This window comes from Pocillopora damicornis, chromosome 9, assembly GCF_964200805.1.
Source record: "Pocillopora damicornis chromosome 9, jaPocDami1.2, whole genome shotgun sequence".
Classification (NCBI taxonomy): Eukaryota; Metazoa; Cnidaria; class Anthozoa; order Scleractinia; family Pocilloporidae; genus Pocillopora; species Pocillopora damicornis.
The window spans coordinates 19,020,787-19,041,315 of NC_142678.1; the positions used below are offsets into that span (position 1 = coordinate 19,020,787).

At 39.4% G+C, this 20,529-nt stretch overlaps 4 protein-coding genes and 2 pseudogenes across 4 annotated transcripts; 3 read left to right on the forward strand and 3 right to left on the reverse strand.

Moving 5' to 3' along the window:
- Positions 1 to 1,305: 1,305 nt before the first annotated feature.
- LOC149040502 (uncharacterized) lies at positions 1,306 to 3,078 on the reverse strand (annotated as a pseudogene).
- Positions 3,079 to 3,454: 376 nt separating this feature from the next.
- On the forward strand, positions 3,455 to 4,604 carry LOC149040503 (uncharacterized; annotated as a pseudogene).
- Positions 4,605 to 5,549: 945 nt separating this feature from the next.
- On the reverse strand, positions 5,550 to 7,673 carry LOC113665165 (uncharacterized). The gene is made up of 2 exons (XM_027180823.2): positions 7,000 to 7,673; positions 5,550 to 6,391 (listed from the first exon to the last, which is right to left on the reverse strand). The coding sequence occupies exons 1-2, from the start codon at positions 7,187 to 7,189 to the stop codon at positions 5,784 to 5,786; spliced, it is 798 nt and encodes a 265-aa protein (XP_027036624.2). The 5' UTR covers positions 7,190 to 7,673; the 3' UTR covers positions 5,550 to 5,783.
- A 999-nt stretch (positions 7,674 to 8,672) lies between these two features.
- On the forward strand, positions 8,673 to 11,804 carry LOC113665168 (kelch-like protein 21). The gene has a single exon (XM_027180824.2). The coding sequence runs from the start codon at positions 9,361 to 9,363 to the stop codon at positions 11,155 to 11,157; it is 1,797 nt and encodes a 598-aa protein (XP_027036625.2). The 5' UTR covers positions 8,673 to 9,360; the 3' UTR covers positions 11,158 to 11,804.
- A 357-nt stretch (positions 11,805 to 12,161) lies between these two features.
- On the forward strand, positions 12,162 to 15,596 carry LOC113665148 (kelch-like protein 12). Its single transcript, XM_027180804.2, has one exon. It carries the CDS (start codon positions 12,696 to 12,698, stop codon positions 14,544 to 14,546), a length of 1,851 nt encoding a protein of 616 aa, XP_027036605.2. The 5' UTR covers positions 12,162 to 12,695; the 3' UTR covers positions 14,547 to 15,596.
- On the reverse strand, positions 15,071 to 20,518 carry LOC113665218 (uncharacterized). The gene is made up of 10 exons (XM_027180885.2): positions 20,362 to 20,518; positions 20,141 to 20,219; positions 18,973 to 19,026; positions 18,809 to 18,879; positions 18,300 to 18,358; positions 18,028 to 18,080; positions 17,707 to 17,765; positions 17,239 to 17,301; positions 15,593 to 15,686; positions 15,071 to 15,408 (listed from the first exon to the last, which is right to left on the reverse strand). Exons 1-10 carry the CDS (start codon positions 20,488 to 20,490, stop codon positions 15,314 to 15,316), a joined length of 756 nt encoding a protein of 251 aa, XP_027036686.2. The 5' UTR covers positions 20,491 to 20,518; the 3' UTR covers positions 15,071 to 15,313.
- Between the last annotated feature and the right edge of the window lie 11 nt (positions 20,519 to 20,529).

A 20,529-nucleotide genomic window follows, 5' to 3' on the forward strand; every position in this document is an offset into this window, starting at 1 on the left:
CGTACGTTTTGTTGACTTTGAACTGCTGGATAGCGGTTTAAACGTTATTTTGTGTTATCCGGCCGCCCTTGAAGGCAGATTAAACAAGCCTTCGAACTTACGCCAGTCGCTGAATCGGTTTGTCTGATGAGAAGGGGCGCTCGTCAAAATCGTTTCAGGTTCGTTTCCGGTGAAAGCACGTCTTAGTAATAATTTTCGTTGACTCCTGATAGTGAAATGAAGACGTTTGTATTTCGAAAAATCTTATTTTCAGCCGTTATAAAAGACAGAAGAGGAAAACCTTTTTTGCCATTTTGCTGGTGCCTTTACATTTTCATCCATCCTTTGAGAGGATAGATAGAGTCACATGAACGTAGGGTTTTCTTAAATAAATAAGTAATGTTAACTTTGATAGTAACGTGCTTTGTTTGGTCGTGCAGGCCTTTCATGCATGTTCTGCAACGCTTTGGTTTTGTTTGCGGCTGAGGCGCGCTGTCGATGACGTGTACTGACTTCTAGGATCAAATGAACTACCTTGTGGTAATAGTTGCCTATTTCGGCTTCAATGAAAAAAGATGTCTACTTTCAAATGCTAGAGATAACACATATCATCATTTGTTTTCTACGACTGTAACATTAACGAAACAATTTACAAGTAATTTCCGGCGAGATTGCAGTGTGGTCCTAGGTACATTCAGAAATCCAAAATCGGCGGTAAAAAGTTTTGTGTCATAAAGAGTACAGACATTTTACCTGTTTATCGTCATATCATCGATAATATTACAAGAAATAGCAATATCAATGATGATAATAACAGAAAAAATAGCAATGACAATAACTTTGCTCGGGCCTCCAATCGAATCTAACACACTCATTGCTCTTAGTTACAATATGTAAAATTATGCCAATTTTATCATGCATTATAACCGGGTTATAAGGAAAATTCCCACTTTAATATATCGCTAGCGAAAAGGGAATAACCCTGATTGATATGGAAAAAAATTTAAATTTTCTAACAACTGTTACGCCGAACAAATTATCATTTTCCCTAAACGGTTTCAAAGGGCCGGTTGAAACTTTTAAGGTCTTGTAATTCTCGTTTGTTGCGTTCGCTAAGCACTCTTCCATGGGGCATATGATAAAAAACAGTACACCAATAACAAGTAGGAAAGGACACAATTGAGTCAACTCACTTTACAGTGATTTTAGCAAAAAGTACATTTGCTCTGCCACTTGGTGCTTAGAAATGTGATTTGTATCCTTAGCTGTATTTTTCTTGCAAGAATTGTATTTTAAAACAGTAAAAACGAACGATAAAATCCGACGTTTCGGAGTAGTCATGACTCCATTATCAAGGTAAAAGTTTAAAACATGCAAATAACAGTATTTAAGCGATGTGGCGCGAAAAATTAACATAATAGGTGCGAAGATTATACAAATACTTTCGCACGAATAGAGTCCGATTGCACGTTCAGGTTTGGCTTTAAAGTTCTTATATGAAGCATTTCGTACAATAAGCAGTCAAATTTGTTCCTGCACTTCTTAAGAACTTCGAAGCATTTCAGTAGGTCCTGAGGGATCGTCCCGTGTACGTTCTTGCAATGTTTGGCAATGGCTGAGGATTGTTGTTTATGTCCTTTTACACGATTGTGTAAATGTCCGCGTGTGTATCCTATATAACCTGCATCGCATAGGTCACATTGGTATTTATAAACAACACACTGTTCATTTACGATCGATGGCTTTGCTTCTTTCACATTCAGTTCTTGATCAATTTTTCGGCTGACAAATACGGGCTGGATGTTGGTGTTCACTTTTAGGCTCAGATCCTTGAGTTGTCCTTTCACAAAATTTGCTGAGGTTTGGTCTTTAAATGGTAGAACCACTCGAATTGTGTCATCCGTCTCTTTAGTTGGTAATAATGGTCGCTGCTGGTCACAAACCTTTGAGTCAACGAAATTTTTGGTGGCAGAGTCGATGAGGTGTTTGGGGTACTTTAAGGAGACGCGAGAATACTGTCTTCAATCGGTCACATTCGTCTGAGAAGTGTGACCGAGAAGAAGATAAACGATGTGCTCGACCCAGCATAGTTCGGAGTAAACCCTGTTTGTACCGATTGTCAACGTGACTTTGGTAATGTAAGAGGAGACTTGAATTCGTGGGTTTTACGTACACCTTTGTCTCTATTTGGGGCGATCGGTTCAGTAACTGGATGCCCAAAAAAGGGAGCATGCCATTGCATTCGGTTTCCATCGTAAATTTTACGGAAGAATGTGCCTTGTTAAGCGTGTCCAGGAAGTTAGATGCTGTTGCGATATTTGGCATGATAGTAAGTGTATCATCAACGTACCTTCGATAGAAGGAAGGGAGTTTACCCTCTCGCTCGAGGTTTTCTTCAATAGAAGACATGAACACATTAGCTAGCAGGGGACCAAGGGGGGAACCCATGGCCACGCCATCCGTCTGTTCGTAAAGTACTCCATTATACTGGAAGAGTTGTCCTTTTGTAGCTACACTGAGAAGGTCAACAAGGTCCGTTTTGGTCAGGTTCAGGTCATAGGTTGAATTAAACCAGTCGTTGTCAAAAGCTCTGTTCGCGAGTATCTCAATTGTTTCATCCAAGGGTACGTTGGTAAAGAGGGAGGACACGTCGTAAGAAACCAGAATGTCGCCGTTTGATATTTCCAATTCGCGAATTTCGTCGGCAAATTCAAAAATGTCAGTTACTGTGTAGCGATTCAGAGAGAGAGGCTTAAGTTTAGTGTCGAGCCATTTCGCCAGTGCATAGTTGTAAGTTTGCGTTGCTAATAGTATAGGGCGCATCGCCAAGCGCTCCTTGTGTGTTTTCGGTAAGCCGTACAAATGTGCTAATCTGGAACCTGTAGGACGAACAGTATCTGCTATGGACTTAGGTAGAATTCTACGAACAATGGCGTCTAAATCTTTCTCTTTCTTTAGGAGGGGGTGGTAATATGTTGGCGGTCTACCTTTACTCGAGGGCCTTTCCAGGGGAACAGCTTGAAATTTACTGAAATCATTGATGGAAGCTTCGGATAATAGTCGCAGATATTCGGACCTATCCATTACGACCACTCCCGATCCTTTATCTGGTTTGGTGATGACGATGTCGTCACGTCGTTTCAGTTGTTGGATGGCAACCAAAAGTGTCTTGGGAGGTTTCTGTACTTTGTGCTGGATGTAATTCAGAGCTACGGATCGTAGGGTTGCGGCTGCCATATCAATATCAAACGGCGACATTCTGGTTTCTTACGACGTGTCCGCCCTCTTTACCAACGTACCCTTGGATGAAACAATTGAGATACTCGCGAACAGAGCTTTTGACAACGACTGGTTTAATTCAACCTATGACCTGAACCTGACCAAAACGGACCTTGTTGACCTTCTCAGTGTAGCTACAAAAGGACAACTCTTCCAGTATAATGGAGTACTTTACGAACAGACGGATGGCGTGGCCATGGGTTCCCCCCTTGGTCCCCTGCTAGCTAATGTGTTCATGTCTTCTATTGAAGAAAACCTCGAGCGAGAGGGTAAACTCCCTTCCTTCTATCGAAGGTACGTTGATGATACACTTACTATCATGCCAAATATCGCAACAGCATCTAACTTCCTGGACACGCTTAACAAGGCACATTCTTCCGTAAAATTTACGATGGAAACCGAATGCAATGGCATGCTCCCTTTTTTGGGCATCCAGTTACTGAACCGATCGCCCCAAATAGAGACAAAGGTGTACGTAAAACCCACGAATTCAAGTCTCCTCTTACATTACCAAAGTCACGTTGACAATCGGTACAAACAGGGTTTACTCCGAACTATGCTGGGTCGAGCACATCGTTTATCTTCTTCTCGGTCACACTTCTCAGACGAATGTGACCGATTGAAGACAGTATTCTCGCGTCTCCTTAAAGTACCCCAAACACCTCATCGACTCTGCCACCAAAAATTTCGTTGACTCAAAGGTTTGTGACCAGCAGCGACCATTATTACCAACTAAAGAGACGGATGACACAATTCGAGTGGTTCTACCATTTAAAGACCAAACCTCAGCAAATTTTGTGAAAGGACAACTCAAGGATCTGAGCCTAAAAGTGAACACCAACATCCAGCCCGTATTTGTCAGCCGAAAAATTGATCAAGAACTGAATGTGAAAGAAGCAAAGCCATCGATCGTAAATGAACAGTGTGTTGTTTATAAATACCAATGTGACCTATGCGATGCAGGTTATATAGGATACACACGCGGACATTTACACAATCGTGTAAAAGGACATAAACAACAATCCTCAGCCATTGCCAAACATTGCAAGAACGTACACGGGACGATCCCTCAGGACCTACTGAAATGCTTCGAAGTTCTTAAGAAGTGCAGGAACAAATTTGACTGCTTATTGTACGAAATGCTTCATATAAGAACTTTAAAGCCAAACCTGAACGTGCAATCGGACTCTATTCGTGCGAAAGTATTTGTATAATCTTCGCACCTATTATGTTAATTTTTCGCGCCACATCGCTTAAATACTGTTATTTGCATGTTTTAAACTTTTACCTTGATAATGGAGTCATGACTACTCCGAAACGTCGGATTTTATCGTTCGTTTTTACTGTTTTATCTTTTAAGAAATCTCTTTTAATACGAACTGTATTTTGTTGTCTTTATATCTCAACTGCACTCATGCATAACCTAGTCTCTGTACACTTGTGTCGGAAAGTTGTTATCTAAAAGCAAAGCTTGGTTTGTGTAAAAGGATATCACCTGGGATGCACAAGAGTATGATTATTGCTGTGTGTCGTGGGTTGGAGGGTGTGGGTCAAGGATCGTGTATATTGTTTAGAAGAACAGCTATAAATCATACACTTACATGACTTGTTTCTAGAAATTTCTAGAAAGCTTAGTCCTGCAAGATGCATACTGGGGTAATATGATGTAAGCCCATGGAACTTTCTTGCTATTACATTCTACCAATTCTACCAATTGCAGTTAGTATGAAATGCCAAAGGAATAGCTGTTTTCTAGGCTTCCGAAGCGCTCTCTCTAACCATTAGTATCCCGCTGTTTATTTTCTTGCTCAAGTTTTTTAAGGATGGAAGAAAAAATGATGGAAGATAGAGAGCCGTAAAGGGTTCCCCGTTATAACGACCGCATGCTTTTGATTTAATATTAAGAAATGAAAGGAGCAAGGGCCTAGTACCTTTGAAATGAGCTGCCTGAAAGAAATTAATCGGTTGATTATCTTGTAGAGCTTTATGCGCATTTTTTACTTATATGTCTGTTTAGTTTTTTGTTTGTTTGTTTGTTTGTTTATTTCATTTATTTTTCATTCCCTTAAAATATTCGACATCAAATAATTTGTTTGTTTGAGTATTTGCTATCGTTGTTTCATCTTTCCTCAACAAAAACTCTTTGCACACAATGGTAGCAAACATGGCCAGCCCACTGAGAAAAGCATGATTCTTTGTAAATAACATGAATACTATTTTGATATTCTTTCCCTATTCCTGGATAAACTGAGGATATCTATTGAACAAACTAAAGATCAAGCAAAACAGAATACCGTCTCTCTGACAAACGAGAATGCCTTTATTTTGGTTGTGTCCTCGTGTACCGGTACACAAAGGAACGAAACATTAACGAACTGCGTCACAACTCCATGTATGGATATGAAAACAATAGGAATTCCCCAGTGTACCGGTACACCAGGACAGCCCCTTTATTTTCTATTCACGATCAACAACAAAAGAATTTACAGTCACCTTCAAACAATGTAAAATTCGTCGAAAAATTGTCAACAAACTCGACCAGAGCAACAGCTATTGAAACTTGCGTCATACCCACGAGTTCCGCAGCAGGCCGGTCGTAAACCCGATCTGGAGACTTTATTGCCACCGCAGCACATATCAAACTTTGCGTCGTACCCTTGCGTTCCGCAGCAGGCTGGCCGTAAACCCCGTCTGGAGACGATGTTACCACCACAGCACATATCAAACTTTGCGTCGTACCCTTGCGTTCCGCAGCACGCTGGCTGTAAACCCCGTCTGGAGACGATGTTACCACCACAGCACATATCAAACTTTGCGTCGTACCCTTGCGTTCCGCAGCACGCTGGCTGTAAACCCCGTCTGGAGACGATGTTACCACCACAGCACATATCAAACTTTGCGTCGTACCCTTGCGTTCTGCAGCAGGCTGGCTGTAAACCCCGTCTGGAGACGATGTTACCACCACAGCACATATCAAACTTTGCGTCGTACCTTTGCGTTCTGCAGCAGGCTGGCTGTAAACCCCGTCTGGAGACGATTTTACCATCACAGCACATATCAAAATTTGCGTTGTACCTTCGTTGACCACAAGGGCGTGACCTGCGACGTGCACGAATCTTTGATGTGTTACCACCTAAGAAAATCAATAACGAAGATTTTCCATAAATTACTCTCAGGCAAACTGCACAAAACGTTCTCATGCCATTAATTCGTCCTCAATTTTCCCAAGGAAAGAAAACAAGAGATAACGAGGGAATATTCATGTTCCATTTGATTGGGATTTTACGTAATTCTTATTCCCTGCGTCAACGAACTAGAAAAAAACATACAGATAAAACTTAAACATAAGTATGAGAAAACAAACCAATATCATGCGGATTTAGACCTTTAAAATCATGAATTAAGTAGACGCTAGAAAAGAATCTTTCGGTGAACCTAGAAAAGGGTAGGGGCAACAGATGGGTAACAACCCTCCCCACCCCCGCTATAACCGATGACTGTCAGGGGTGGCCGAAATAGATAGCAACGGACTGCACGTGGCGCAGTTAAAACATCACGTTAAACTTTTCAAGATGAAGTAGATGATCTATGACAAAACTTCTAAAATTCACTTTAACTGAGCATTTGTAAAGCATTTAGGTCTAAATTTACGATTGAATTTGGAAACCATTACGATAATAGCCATCATTTTTAGCTGTAAAAGTGAGAGTGTTTCTATCAATGAAACTAAACGGATTTCACCTTGACTAGATTCGTTTTTCGTTTCATTTGCGTTTACTTCTTCATCTTTGATGACGGAAAATCTACTTTCTTCGTCATGTTCGGGTTTAAAGAGCCGTTGTTGAACTGTTCCTCCTCCAGATGGTTTCCCGTCTAATTCCTTCGACAAAGCACTGGCCATTAAGACGAAGAGTCCCACTACCTTGAGCATGTTGTTAGCGTTAGGACTTTGTTCCCCTCAGCTCTGTAATAGATATCAATTAACTATCGAGGCTCGTCTCTGCTTCCTTTTATGCCAGTTTGGACAAAACATTTCTAGGAATACACATGACATCACGTGTTTACTTTAAACTTGTGCGAGCAGGCGCCTTTCTTCAACAAAGCCGAAAAAGGCAACTCACAAATCTTATTAGAGGCTTGTTTATTCGACGCTAGGAGTCAGAGCACGTCAATGATATGACGCGCTTCAACCGGAAGCGAGACTCACTCGACATTACAGTACATGTAACGCCTACAGTTAGGACTAAACACAGCATTCCCTCGATTATTTGTTTGAGGCCTACGGCCTACCTAAGTTTGAGGGTAATTACCAATATGTGGAAGGATTAAAATGCACGGCTCCTTATGGATTAGCTATTGGCTATCTTCTACCTGTTTATGTACAGCTATGAGTGCAAATATCACTCTCTCTGTTCGCTAACAGAAGTCAATTAACACCATCTCTGACACGCGCTTAAACCGGAAATGAAATTGGAACGAATCTTGGTCACGCCTACGGGACGAAAAAACAGCATGGTGCATATATTTTGTAGCAAGCATATAAGTTTCTTTTTGAAATCGTACGGGAAATAATATTTTTGCAAGTCTTTAGGACTCTGTTCATTCGGTTTCTATCGCAATCATACCGCACAATTTATGGTCTTCACTTTTTTGTATGACAAGGTAAGTTTTTAATGAATTAGGTCCCGGTTGTTCGAAAAGTGGATAACGCCATCCACTGGATAAATTGCGTGGGATGACACGTACGTTTTGTTGACCCTGAACTGCTGGATAGCGGTTTAAACGTTATTTAGTGTTATCCGGCTGCCCTTTGAACAAGTGGGCGCAGATAAAACAAGCCTTCGAACCTACGCCAGTCGCTGAATCGGTTTGTCTGCTGAGAGGGGGCGCTGGTCAACACGTTTCAGTTCGTTTCCGGTTAAAGCACGTCTTAGTAATGGTTTTAGTTGACTCCTGACAGTAAGATGAGATCGTTTGTATTCCGAGAAATCTCATTTTCAGCCGTTACAAAAGACAGAAGAGGAAAACCTTTTTTGCTATTTTGCTGGTACCTTTACATTTTCATCTATCCTTTCAGAGGATAGATAGAGTCACATGAACGTAGGTTTTTCTTAAATAAATTAGTAATGTTAACAGTGATAGTAACGTGCTTTGTTTGGTCCTGCAGGCCTTTCATGCATGTTTTGCGACGTTTGGTTTTGTTTCCGGTCGAAGCGCGTTATCGATGACGTGTGCTGACTTCTAGGATCAAATGAACTACCTTGTGGTAATAGTCGCCTATTTCGGCTTCAATGAAAAAAGGCGTCTACTTTCAAATGCTAGAGATAACAAATATTATCATTTGTTTTCTTCGACTGAAATCCTTTATTTCTTTTCAAACTGGTATAAAAGGAAGCAGCAAGACGCCGTTATTGTTCAGTTAATTTATTTCTGCTAGTTCTTCTGCTACACAACCCGTAGAAATGCAAAGTTTTCTGAATCAAAACTCTATCGATATTTGTTCCCCGAAGGCTCAAAGTAACATTAACGAAACAAGTTATTAGTAATTTCCGGCGAGATTGCAGTGTGGCCTTAGGTATATTCAGAAATCCATAAATACATATGCATATATATTAAAATCGGCGGCAAAAAGTTTTGTGTCACAAAGAGTACAGACACTTTACTTGCTTATCATCATGTCATCGATAATATTACATGAAACAATAATATCAATGGTGATAATAACAGTAAAAATAGCAATGACAATAATGATAAAAATACAAATGATTTCTTTGCTCGGGCCTCCAATCGAATCTAACACACTTATTGCTCTCAGTTACAATGTGTATAATTATGCCAATTTTATCTTCATAAATTGAGCGACATGTTGTTATTCACGCAACGATTGAAAAGTCATCGATAATAAATGCATGTGCCGTGGCATGCGTATGACTTGAAAACAAAAGGGATTTGATGACTCCTCTAGCGATCGACTTCCTGTAGTTCCGTGAAAAGTCCGTTTGAAGGAATAAACGCTCCCTCGTTGCTCGAGCATCCGTTCCGAATACAATACATCTGCGACGTTTCGTGGGAATCGAATGACGTGAAAGTCATATAGTCTTAATGGCGGAAGTAAGCAGTGATGATGAAGACGATGAACACGTCTCTATACCTCAAGAAACGCTTGATTGTCACGGTCCTTTCGATATTACTTTGGTGGTCGAAGATGGCATCGAAATCAATGCTCATAAGCAAGTTCTTTCGAAAGCAAGTGAATTCTTTGACAAACTGCTCAACGGTAATATGAGGGAGAGTACAGAAAGAGTAATTCAATTAGAAATGCTTACAGAGGCTGACTTACGACACGTTTTGGAGTTTGTTTACAGCGGAAATTTTCAGATATTGACCGAAGATCAAGCCCAACATTTATGCGCAGTGGCTGAATATTTGTTCCTACAGGGATTACAAAAATTATGCGAAGACTATTTAACAAGTAAGTTGAACATTTCAAATTGCATATCAACCTACTCTTTTGCGCAAATGTACAGAAGTGAGAAACTGCTATCCTTCGCCAAGCGATTCATCATTTCAAATTTCACTACTGTGGCAAAAGAGGAGGAGTTTTTGAACTTGTCGATCGAGGCAATCAAAGTATGGATCTCAAGCGATGAAATTAACATTCACGCCGAGGAAGATGTTTACCACATCATTGTTGCATGGGTTGAGCGTGATATTAACGAGCGCATGGAATATTTTGCCGAATTACTCTCTCTTGTCAGATTAGTCTACATATCCCGTGACTATCTTGTCAATCACATTGCGACAAGTGACATTGTGCGAGAAAGTGAAAGTTGCTTTAGACTCGTGAGGAACATTATAAATTCAATTGATAGAGGGAATCCTGAAAACACCTTATTCGCACCGCCTAGAAAGTCGCTTGAGACAACGGTTATAGTTTCTTGTATACAAAAAGGACCAGAGCAACTGCTATGTTACTATCCATGTAGAAAAAGGTGGTTTAAGTCACGTAATCCTTCACTCATATGTGACCAAGTAATTTCATCTCGTGGAAAACTTTACTTCATATCCAAGCACGAGCGCACACTGTTACGATATGATCCCTTCTTTGATCAATGGAAGACTTTGTCGGTAGAAGGAACACGAGAGTTGCTGCAATTTTTTGTCAGTGATGAAGGTGATATGTACTCATTGGAACTCGACATTGAAACATCTTGCTCAGATTGTGCTTCTCTGCCTCCTCCTAAGACAGACCGCCATCACCTCGAAGGGATGGTGAATGTCGTATCTTGTGGCAAGCAACATCTATCCTGTATCACCAAATACGATCATGAATCCAACCGCTGGAAGCAGATAACATCATTTGATTTGGGTTCAAGGAAAGGAATATGCTTCATAAGCAATGCTGATTACATATATCTTATCGGTGGTATCAATCGAGAAACAAACGAGATTCTGTCCGTCGTTAACAGGTATAACTTACGCACAAACAAGTGGGAAAAAGTAGCTGATATTCAAGAAGGGAGGGAACGAGCTTACGGAGTCGCTTCTCAAGGAAAAATTTTTATCACTGGTGGCTCCAAGGATATCTGTGTTTCAACATCTTGTGAAATGTACAACGAAAACACCAACAAATGGCACTCCATAGCCAGCCGTCGCATGCCACGACGTCGTGGAAGCATGATCTGTGCCGATAATAAGTTGTATGTAGTAGATGGTTATGTTTGGAACGAGAGAGGATTCAGAGGAAAGATCGAATGTTATGATGCTGAAGAGGACGAGTGGAGCGAGGTGACCGAAATACCTGTGGAGCAAGGCATGTATACTTGGTACCTCGTGAATTCCTGTAAACTTAGACTTTTTAAAGGAACTAGTCTTCGATGGAAACCCGTCACTGTGTAAAGTCCTTCAAAGCCTAAGCAAATTATCAAGACAGACGAAGAGCTTTTCTAAATAAAATGGCTTCAGGTGTTCTCTGAGGCACAAAGGAAAAAGACAAAATGGAATTATCAAAAGTCCTCTGATCGCCTTTTCTGGGCATTTGATGTTTAGACGCTTATCGCTCCAAACACACAATGTGACTTCTCTAACTGCCTGCTCAATAAACGACGTATATGTTACTAGGTCTTGAGCAGTGTTTAGAGGAACTGGTACTGACACATTTTCCGCAACTTGTAAGTTCGCTTGCAAATGGCACGCACGTGTATCGCGCGTAAAAGATGCCAGTATTCTGGTTGAGTATTATTTTGAAGAATTTTTCCCCTTACAGTTTCGGTGATGTCTAGTCCGCTTGTTTTTTGAAGAGTTCTTTTGAAGCGGCTTACCAAAATAAAAACTTAAATTAGTTACAAGCATCTCTCAATCCACGTATACTATCTGGAGCATGATTTCTTATAATTTAAATGATCCATTTTTTTTTATTTGGCTTGGGTAAACAGTGCGATACTTCTAAAACGTGCTTGACACGTCTAGAACGAGCCTTAAACGAGCCAAGTCGGCCGTCACTTTAGGTTGGACCGAAAAATAAATCTGTTTTCTTCTACATTTAAGATTGTCGTTGTTTCTTATTTTCTATTCGTATCGGAAAGTGTATAACTTAAAGCATTAATATATACTGATCAATCGATAGAGTTGAAAGCGCGCGCTCTGGTTGACCACTCAAACTCCGAATATCCGTTGCTAATCACCTCCGAGAAACACCGAAAATATTGTAATCGTTGAAGGATTAAATGAGTTAAAGTCATCTTTTTTCTTATTACCTCACCGTTTTGGTAAATATTAAATCCCCAATTCAGAGAAACTATATCCATATGTAGCTAAACAAATTGCAGTTAAGATGATCATAAATTCACAAAAATACTCCTGCATCATCTTACTTCTTGTATCCTCTTGTTCAGTCTGATTGAATTTTTGACAATGGGTGAACATCCCTATCTACTTTTTTTTCATTGCAACCACATACCACGAATGATTTGTGGAAAATGGTTTTCCACAAGATATGTTCAAGTCAGTCTCGAAGATACCAATATAAGCTGTAGCAGTTACTACCTGTTACCACTTTACAATTCAAAACCACCTTTAATTTGCATATTTAATTTGTTTCCTTGATTTTGAGAGTTTGAACCTTCAGGAATTTAAGACCTGTTCCGTTTTCATACTCATTTCAAACTGTAGTGCGCGTTACTTTGTTAAACGTGGACAAATGGGACACTAAAGAATAGATGAAATACGAAAACACTTTTGTTTAATTATTCATCAGTTCAAACCTAGCTTGTTTTTGATAATTTCGTAGTATGCAGTCACAATATATTATTTGCATAACAGGTTGGTTTTCGACAAAACAAACATGAGAACAAAATCCTACATCACTTGACCGCATTTTTTTACATGAAGCACTTTTCAGATTTAAAAAGGACCCTTAAAACTTAATTTGGATCGAAATGGCAACTCCATTACAAACTGGTAGTTGTTTCAGCAGAGGAACAGACCTCCAAAATCCTCAAAAGCAGTTTCGTCGTCCATGTGATGTTACTGTAGTGGTTAAGGATGGCAAAGAATTTGATACGCATGGACATGTTCTCTCAGAGGCAAGTCCTTTCTTCGAGAAGCTTCTCGGCAGCGAAATGAGAGAACGCAAGGAGCGAAAAATTCGACTAGAAATGTTGACAGAGCAAATTTGGGGTAAAATACTGAGTTTTATTTACTCCGGCACTGTTCAGATACATAATGAACAGGATGCTCGGGACCTCATCTCAATGGCTGATTACTTTCTAATCAAGCAGTTAAAAAATATCGCCGGGGAGTTCTTGGCTCAGAATCTGGAAACGTCAAATTGTATTTCGACTTATCATTTTGCAGAGAAATATCGATGCGAAGAACTTCTTGTCGACACAAAGAGATTCATTCTTCGAAATTTTAGCACTATCGCAACCACGGAAGACTTCTCTAAACTGTCGAGCAAAGAAGTGGAAATGTGGATTTCAAGTGACGAGACGAATATACAAGCCGAAGAGGACGTTTTTAAAGTCATTCTAAGATGGATTATGCGAAACAGAAAAGAGCGAAAACAGTATTTTTATGAGTTATTTCGTCACGTCAGACTCGCTTACGTATCAGTTACCTACCTCCGGAAAGTCATTGCGACAAGTAATCTCGTAAGAGACAACAGAAAATGTTTGCGACTCGTTAAAGATGCTATCAAGAAATCAAAGAAATCACATAGACCCTCAGAATGGCCTAGAAAGTCACTAGAAACTCCTCTTATAACAGTCTGCGTAGATAAAAGAATCTTCAGCTATTTCCCGAGACAGGATAAATGGTCTAGATTAGGAGAAAGCAAACCACCATGTTCCATCATATTCTCTTCCCGTGGCCAGCTCTATTTTGTTAATCAAGTATACCATAAGCTACTGCGGTACGATTCGTTCTCTCACCGTTGGACAACGCTGCCGTACAACGAAAAGAAAAGTATGCGGCAAGTTTATATTAGCAGTAAGGATGAAATTTTCGCCTTGATGATCGATGACAGAATATCGTGTCTCGGTTGCATTTCTCTGCGTTCATCTCGCGCATTAGAGAGCACCGAACACGAAGAGATTCAACACCCTCCGCGTTGCGGAAAGAGTCATCTTTGTTCTGTAATGAGGTACAGACCCGAAACAAACCTATGGCAAGAGACATCTTCATTTGATTTGAGTTCGAGAGATGGAATTTGCTTCGTTGCCAGTGAAAAGTTTGTTTACCTAATAGGCGGTCACATTCGAGGAGCTAACAAGATTCTGACTGATGTGGACAGATTCGATTTCACCAGGAACTCGTGCAGTAAGGCAGCTGACATGTGGGAGCCAAGACACTGCCCTTATGGGGCTGCTCTGCACGGGAAAGTTTACATCACCGACAATGGCAGCTACGACTTGGAGAACTTTACGTTCAAAAGGACGTATGAGGTCTACAGCGAGGCAACGGATGAATGGCATTTCGTTGCAAACATGCGAATACCACGGTCCCGGCATGGCAGTATGTTGTGCGTTGATGAGAAGATTTGTGTCCTGGACGATTATTTTAAGAGCATGAGTTACCTGGGAATTAAAATTCACTGCTACGACCCTGACAAAGATGAATGGCAAGAGCAAACAGATCATAAAATACCAGTAAAGAGAGGTTACTCAGTTGGACCCACAACTCATTATTCCCTCCACACTTGCGCTACGAGTATTTTTCAGCCGGGACAACGCCTTGCAAGCGAATCTTCCACGACCACTTTTGACAAATGCAAGTGTCTGATTATGTAGACCTATGCAAGCTTAAATTACCATAAACGTATCCTCCATAAAGAGAAGACCACTAAACAAGTTTCATTCGGTAGAGGTATTCTGCCTGGGGTGGAGGAATTGTGCATATATTTAAAATAGTCTGGAAGCTCCTCCTTTCTCGAACCTTCCCACAATTTTGTCAAATTCTCCATTTTCGCAGTTGTGTGCATATCTCGTTCTAAGAAGCGAACCTTGCTCACAAAGACAAACCCTGAGCCTCTATTTAATCTCTCCTCTCAAAAGAACTGATCGTGTGAGATGTATGTGTCTAAAAAAGTAATACCTCACTGTTCAATAGCGTTTACCTTTGGAATAATCTCTACATGGGAGAATCATTTTAATTCTCTCTCATGACGAGGTAAGACCTCTCCTGTAGTTAGTTAATGTGCCGACATGAAGAAAAAAGAAAAGTACGATTGTTTTTATCCGTAGAGATCATAAAACAAAATTACTGGTGGAGGTGCAGAAAGCAATTTGAACGACAGAAAACAAGAAACGTATGATTTCATGAAACACAATTTTTATGCTCTTTTACGTTGTACAAAAAATTATTGGCAACAATTCTCAAAGTTATAAAAAATTCAATATTGCAGTATGCATAACCATTTTTTGGACATACACAACTTCTGTCGGAAGGATAACTTTCAAGGGTTACCGCCAGTCAGTAACGATTCATTGGAGTAAATTTCACCCTAAAACTTTACAACAACATCGGGAAAAATGGAATTTAAAGTACTAAAAGTAATTCACGTTCGCCAAACAGAAAATGCTGGCTTGCTGTCATGTTCAACTTGACCTGGCTTGTTCGTTTCTGCCAAGATATCGCCATCAACGGGACCGCCTATCAACAAAGAGATAACGTAAGACTTTCAAGATGAAGAAAGTTCAGACTCTCTTAGAGTTACGAAGCACACTCAGAACCTTTACAGGAAAACTGCATTAGACATTCCATTAAACTGACTGCAAGTTTCATCCCAACATAGGCTAACAACCGTCATATAGTTACAATTAGAACATTGTCTTACCAAGAGGAAAATCAGAGCTTTGTTGATTCACATGTTTCTTCGCAAAGGGATTTGATTGCAATACATATGCTGACCCTGGTCGAGAAAACGCAGCCTAAAAAATGGAGAATATTTTTTGATCAATAGTCCGTACAAGCAAAAGGTAAAGGAATCGGCTCGAAAAAATAAATATAAAACTGGGTCATGAGGGGTTATACAAACATGAACTTAGTTTTGAAACAGAATAAGAAATATGGCAAGTTTTGAGAAAAAACTTACGCAAAACTTAACAACTTTCTTATTCGATTCAGGGCGTGAAATTAACTTTTTTTTCTGATAGCCACTTGGCTCCTAAATTCTTCAAAGTGGTAGCCAATTCAAAAAAAAGTTGGTCGCCATTTTCAAAGACAAACAAAATCTTTCTTTACGCTGTCAGCGTTCTAGATAGACCCTCCAAAATTAAGTTAGGGAAAAGATCTTTAACGTGCTACAAAGTGGACACTAGGATGTATGATATACAACGTTCAGGCTCATCTAAATCCAAGATGGCGTCTAGTTATCGATCGAGATGCATGTGCTACGTTTTGGAAACAAACTTAACGAGGAAGTTTGCCGCGGATTTATCTTTGCAAATTTATTTAATTCACTATATCTCTTAGTAAGGTTATGATGAAACGTTGTAGTCGCCAATTTGGCGACTAACTTTCAGGATTTGGTCGCCAAAGTGAAAAATTTAGTCGCATTGGCGCCTGTATTAAGCGCAATTTCACGCCCTGCTATTTCCAAAACATGACAATAACGAGCTCAAAACTTACCATCTTTCTAATTCTATTTACAAAAAATGACGCTAACGACATTGCTGATCCTAGCTGTATGCAAGACGCGTGTCATATTTAAACTTCGAAATGGGCCTTGATCACCATAGAGTCTCTGAGGCTCAGTGGTAGAGCATCAGAGCGCGGATTACGAACATCTGAGGTTCGATTCCTCATAGGGCCTCAGAAGTTCTTCTTTGTCCCACGCTCGTGAAAAGACGAAAAAACATCTTTCTCTATGAACTTAGTATTCAACAAGCTTTTACAAACTTGTATATTTCCGTAGTGACATTCACATTACAGAAAGCCCCAGTATTGTTCACAGCCAAGACTGTCACCGTTATTTTGTTCACGTACCTAAACTGTATGTACGACAATTATATTCAATCACGCGCCAACGACGTTACTCAATTGTGTTTAGCTAAGGTTTTCCAGTTTTCTTTTGGCCATTTTCTTGCACAGAGAGCCCAACAGCAAATGACAGCTGAAAAGGGGACTAACCCTTTAACTCCCAAGATCTGATTATTAATTCTCCCATCGAGTTAACAAACATTTCCTTGTAAATTTGTTACGAGAATTTGGTGTTAGATCGAGATAACAACCTCTATCTGATAAGTTTGAGTATTCTCGTCACCTGTTTGCTGGAAATTGTATGGATATTTAAAGGAGAAGTTACATATTAATCACTTCTGAGAGTCAAAGGGCTAAAGGCTCCTTTAAAACTGAGCCAAAATTTCGGATAAGACGATTGGTTTCTCTAAGCCAATTCAGTGCCTCATTTTTAATTCACAATGACAAAAACTGTTATTATCTACAGCAAACAAGACATATCATGTGTCTATTTCACTTCACCATTCTCGCTTTTGGGCCTGATCCAGGCCTTCCTGATGAACCTCCTCTGGAACTTTCCTCTAACTAAATTTAAAAAAAAAGTGATTGTGGTTGTGTAAGATAACCTTTTCCTACACATACCAAGTTTGTGAGTTACCATATTTCTCTGTTCAGTGACCAAGCTCAAATTTACAACAATTCTTACTGTACTTTCAAACAAGAAGCTTTTTTTCATTCTACAATTCTGATCCTCTGTTTCCTCTGTACCTGGCATGATTGCTCAACAAACAATCTCATGCAGTGTCATAACCTTAATGTGTAGGTATGTACCAGTGTGAGAGCCCCCATTCTGTTCAGGAATCCACCATAATTGAAAGAACAGAGCAAACACATAACATACAGTAGAAGTATCTCTTGAATTGATAGAGCATCATTTAAATCAAATACAAATAGATGACCATTTCCTTTCATGAATCTTGTCTCCCTCACCTTTTTTATGATTCCTTTCTCTATCAGTTCCTGTTTTGATGTTCGAGGGCAATTCAGAGCTAAACATTCGAAAAAGAGAATGAAGTTGCTCTTTCCAATCAACATAATGTTTGACAAGTAAATATATTTTCATCATTTTGGCATGGCCCCAAAAAGTCTTCCGAGTGCCTGGTAAGCTGGTAGTGAGGGTGGGAAGGGTACAGGTGCATGATGCTTGGGGGAGAGGAAGTAAGAACTAAAAGAAGATGAATATTGAAGAGAAACAACTATATTTTAAACAAAACAGTATGTGTTCTTGAGAGTTTACTTAGTGTACTGTACCTGCAAAATGTGGCCAAACTTTATCTGAAGCTGAAGCGAAGTCTTTTGCACTCCTTAAAAGAAGGAAAGAAAAATAAAACATGCCATTTCCTGTAGTTTTGAGTAGAATTGAATGCACAATGAACTATTTAATTTTAACAGGTTTAGAAGTGTGAATCAGTTTCAAGTTCACAATTGGTCAAAGGCTCATAGTAACAAAGTGAAATGCTGCAGACATTTTAACAGCCCACAAATAGGCTGACTTGGTATTGATTAGAGAACCATAATTGTACCTTCCTTCACCATCTGGGAGTTCAGGTTGCGCATTCCTCTCCAAAAGTAGCATCACAATCTGAAATTTTTTCATTTAAAATTAGACATTGGAACAATTGTTTTATGTACATGTGCCATCACAAAATATCAGTGAATGGCAAGGAGGATAGGTACATGTACATGTAGATAGATACTCTTTCACCCTTTACACCCTAACATCAGTGTGCATATTCTCCATACTGTTCTCTCTACAATTCCTAAGGAGCTGTCAAGGAGAATTTGTTTAACAATCAAGAGCTTCTACAGTTGGTGATCATTTCCTTTAATCTCATGACCTTGACATGTGATTCAAGGGGGTGATATTGTAAGGAAAAATTAGATGCTAGTCACTCTTGAGGGTTAAAGGGTTCACACTTGCCCTCAGTTTTACATAGGGTTTACAGCAGTTGCTTCATAGCTCTCTGCTACTGGACCTAACGCTGCTTAAGTGACAAGTGTAGCACAATACTATATATAGGGTAATGCATACCTTTCCATGCTCTTGGAATGTTGCAGCATGTAGTGGGGTCCATAATGTGTCCCTGTTCTGTGCGTTAACATCTGAAACATGTCCATTTTAATTAAAGACTCTTCAGGTGATAATGATTAGCTACAGAAACATAAATTTTGATATTACACTTAGTAATTACTTACCAGCTCCCTTGTCGAGGAGAGTTTTCACTACATCATAAAAGCCCCAGAAACATGCTGGAAACAAGAGAGTAATGTCAATAAAATTAATATAAAAAGAGAAGAGGGAAGGGAAAAGAGGATTTTTTGATGCAAAAAAGAGAGTTTTTATTTAATCCTATAATTACAAACTATAAGTTGAAGCACACTGTTGTTACAAGTTTTAAACATGGAGAACAACACTGAGACAGGAACATTTCAATACCACTTCATGATGTTTCAACTGACCTCAACACATGAGGAGGAGTTATTGTAAAAGAGGGAGGAACTGCAAGGTAGGATCAGAGGCTTGTGTTTTCAGAATTTTTACAAGTATGTCAAATTTTATTTTTATTGCTTACATGTACATCTATCAGCCAACTACACTTTACTTAGTGGAAATGAAACAGAGTTAGGAAAGATACCCATAATTTAATTACATTCTATAAAAACTGTTAAGATTGTCCATATTAGTTAAAATAATTGCCCAGTTTATGCCTGTATGAGTAAGTATAATCTAGGCCTTGCCACTTATCCAGGTTGACTTGGTAGCGAGTGTGTTTGCCTTTCACTGAAAACATCAGCCTGCACATGGATCTACACTATCCATTGTATTCAGGATGGACCATGCTGGTGTTACAACTGAGTTGAATTTTTTTATTGGCTTTATTCTAGGTTCTCAAACTTTTCTCCAATCACACAAATCAACATTCCAAGCTCCAATTATCTGCTTCAGTCCATTTGTGTAATTCCCCCTACTGTCTGCATACAATTCTTTGTCCATTTAGAGAATTTGGTATTGCATCAACTACATGCAATAATCACATAGTTGATGTTTTTCTTCATTATCATCACTTGTCTGCCTGATATTTTAAGGAGAAATTTTGTTTTGGTCACTTGTAGGAGTTAGAGGGCTAATGAAATTTTTGGGCCTTGGCAGTAAAGATAAACAAATTCATTACTCACGGATGTTAAGATGTAAAGAATAATGAACAATAAAATTTACTAATCAAGTCATCGATTTTATCAGAAAACTAATTACCGCTACCTATTTATCATCTAATTCTCTGTGGGACAGCGCTTACTAAAGAGGACTGGCAGTGCGCAAGAATTCGGAAATACATGTAGGCTAGCCACAAAAATGCATATTTACCAATATATAGCTGACTTTGAAGTTTTTCATTTGCTCCTCCACCGATTTGAACATCTTCAGTCATAAACTGTTCGACAAGCTTTTACAAAAGTACAAGGATAAAAAAAAAAACAAGTAGATTTAAGTTCATTCATAAGAAAATTCTGCACATCAAAGATCTAATCACACAGATATAAGCTGTTTCACCGACGAAAATAAAACTATGAGCGCCTTATCCTTACTTTTTCATCTCCCTTTTGTGCTAGAGTAGAAAGGTCAGGCGTACGTGTGTTCACTCCTGTCAGATGTCTTTGCAAATCATAATCAACTTCTTCTAACAACTTTCCATTTCCATCCGAAACTGCCGCCATATTTTCGTCTTTGGGTATAAAACAGTGGGAATTTTATAA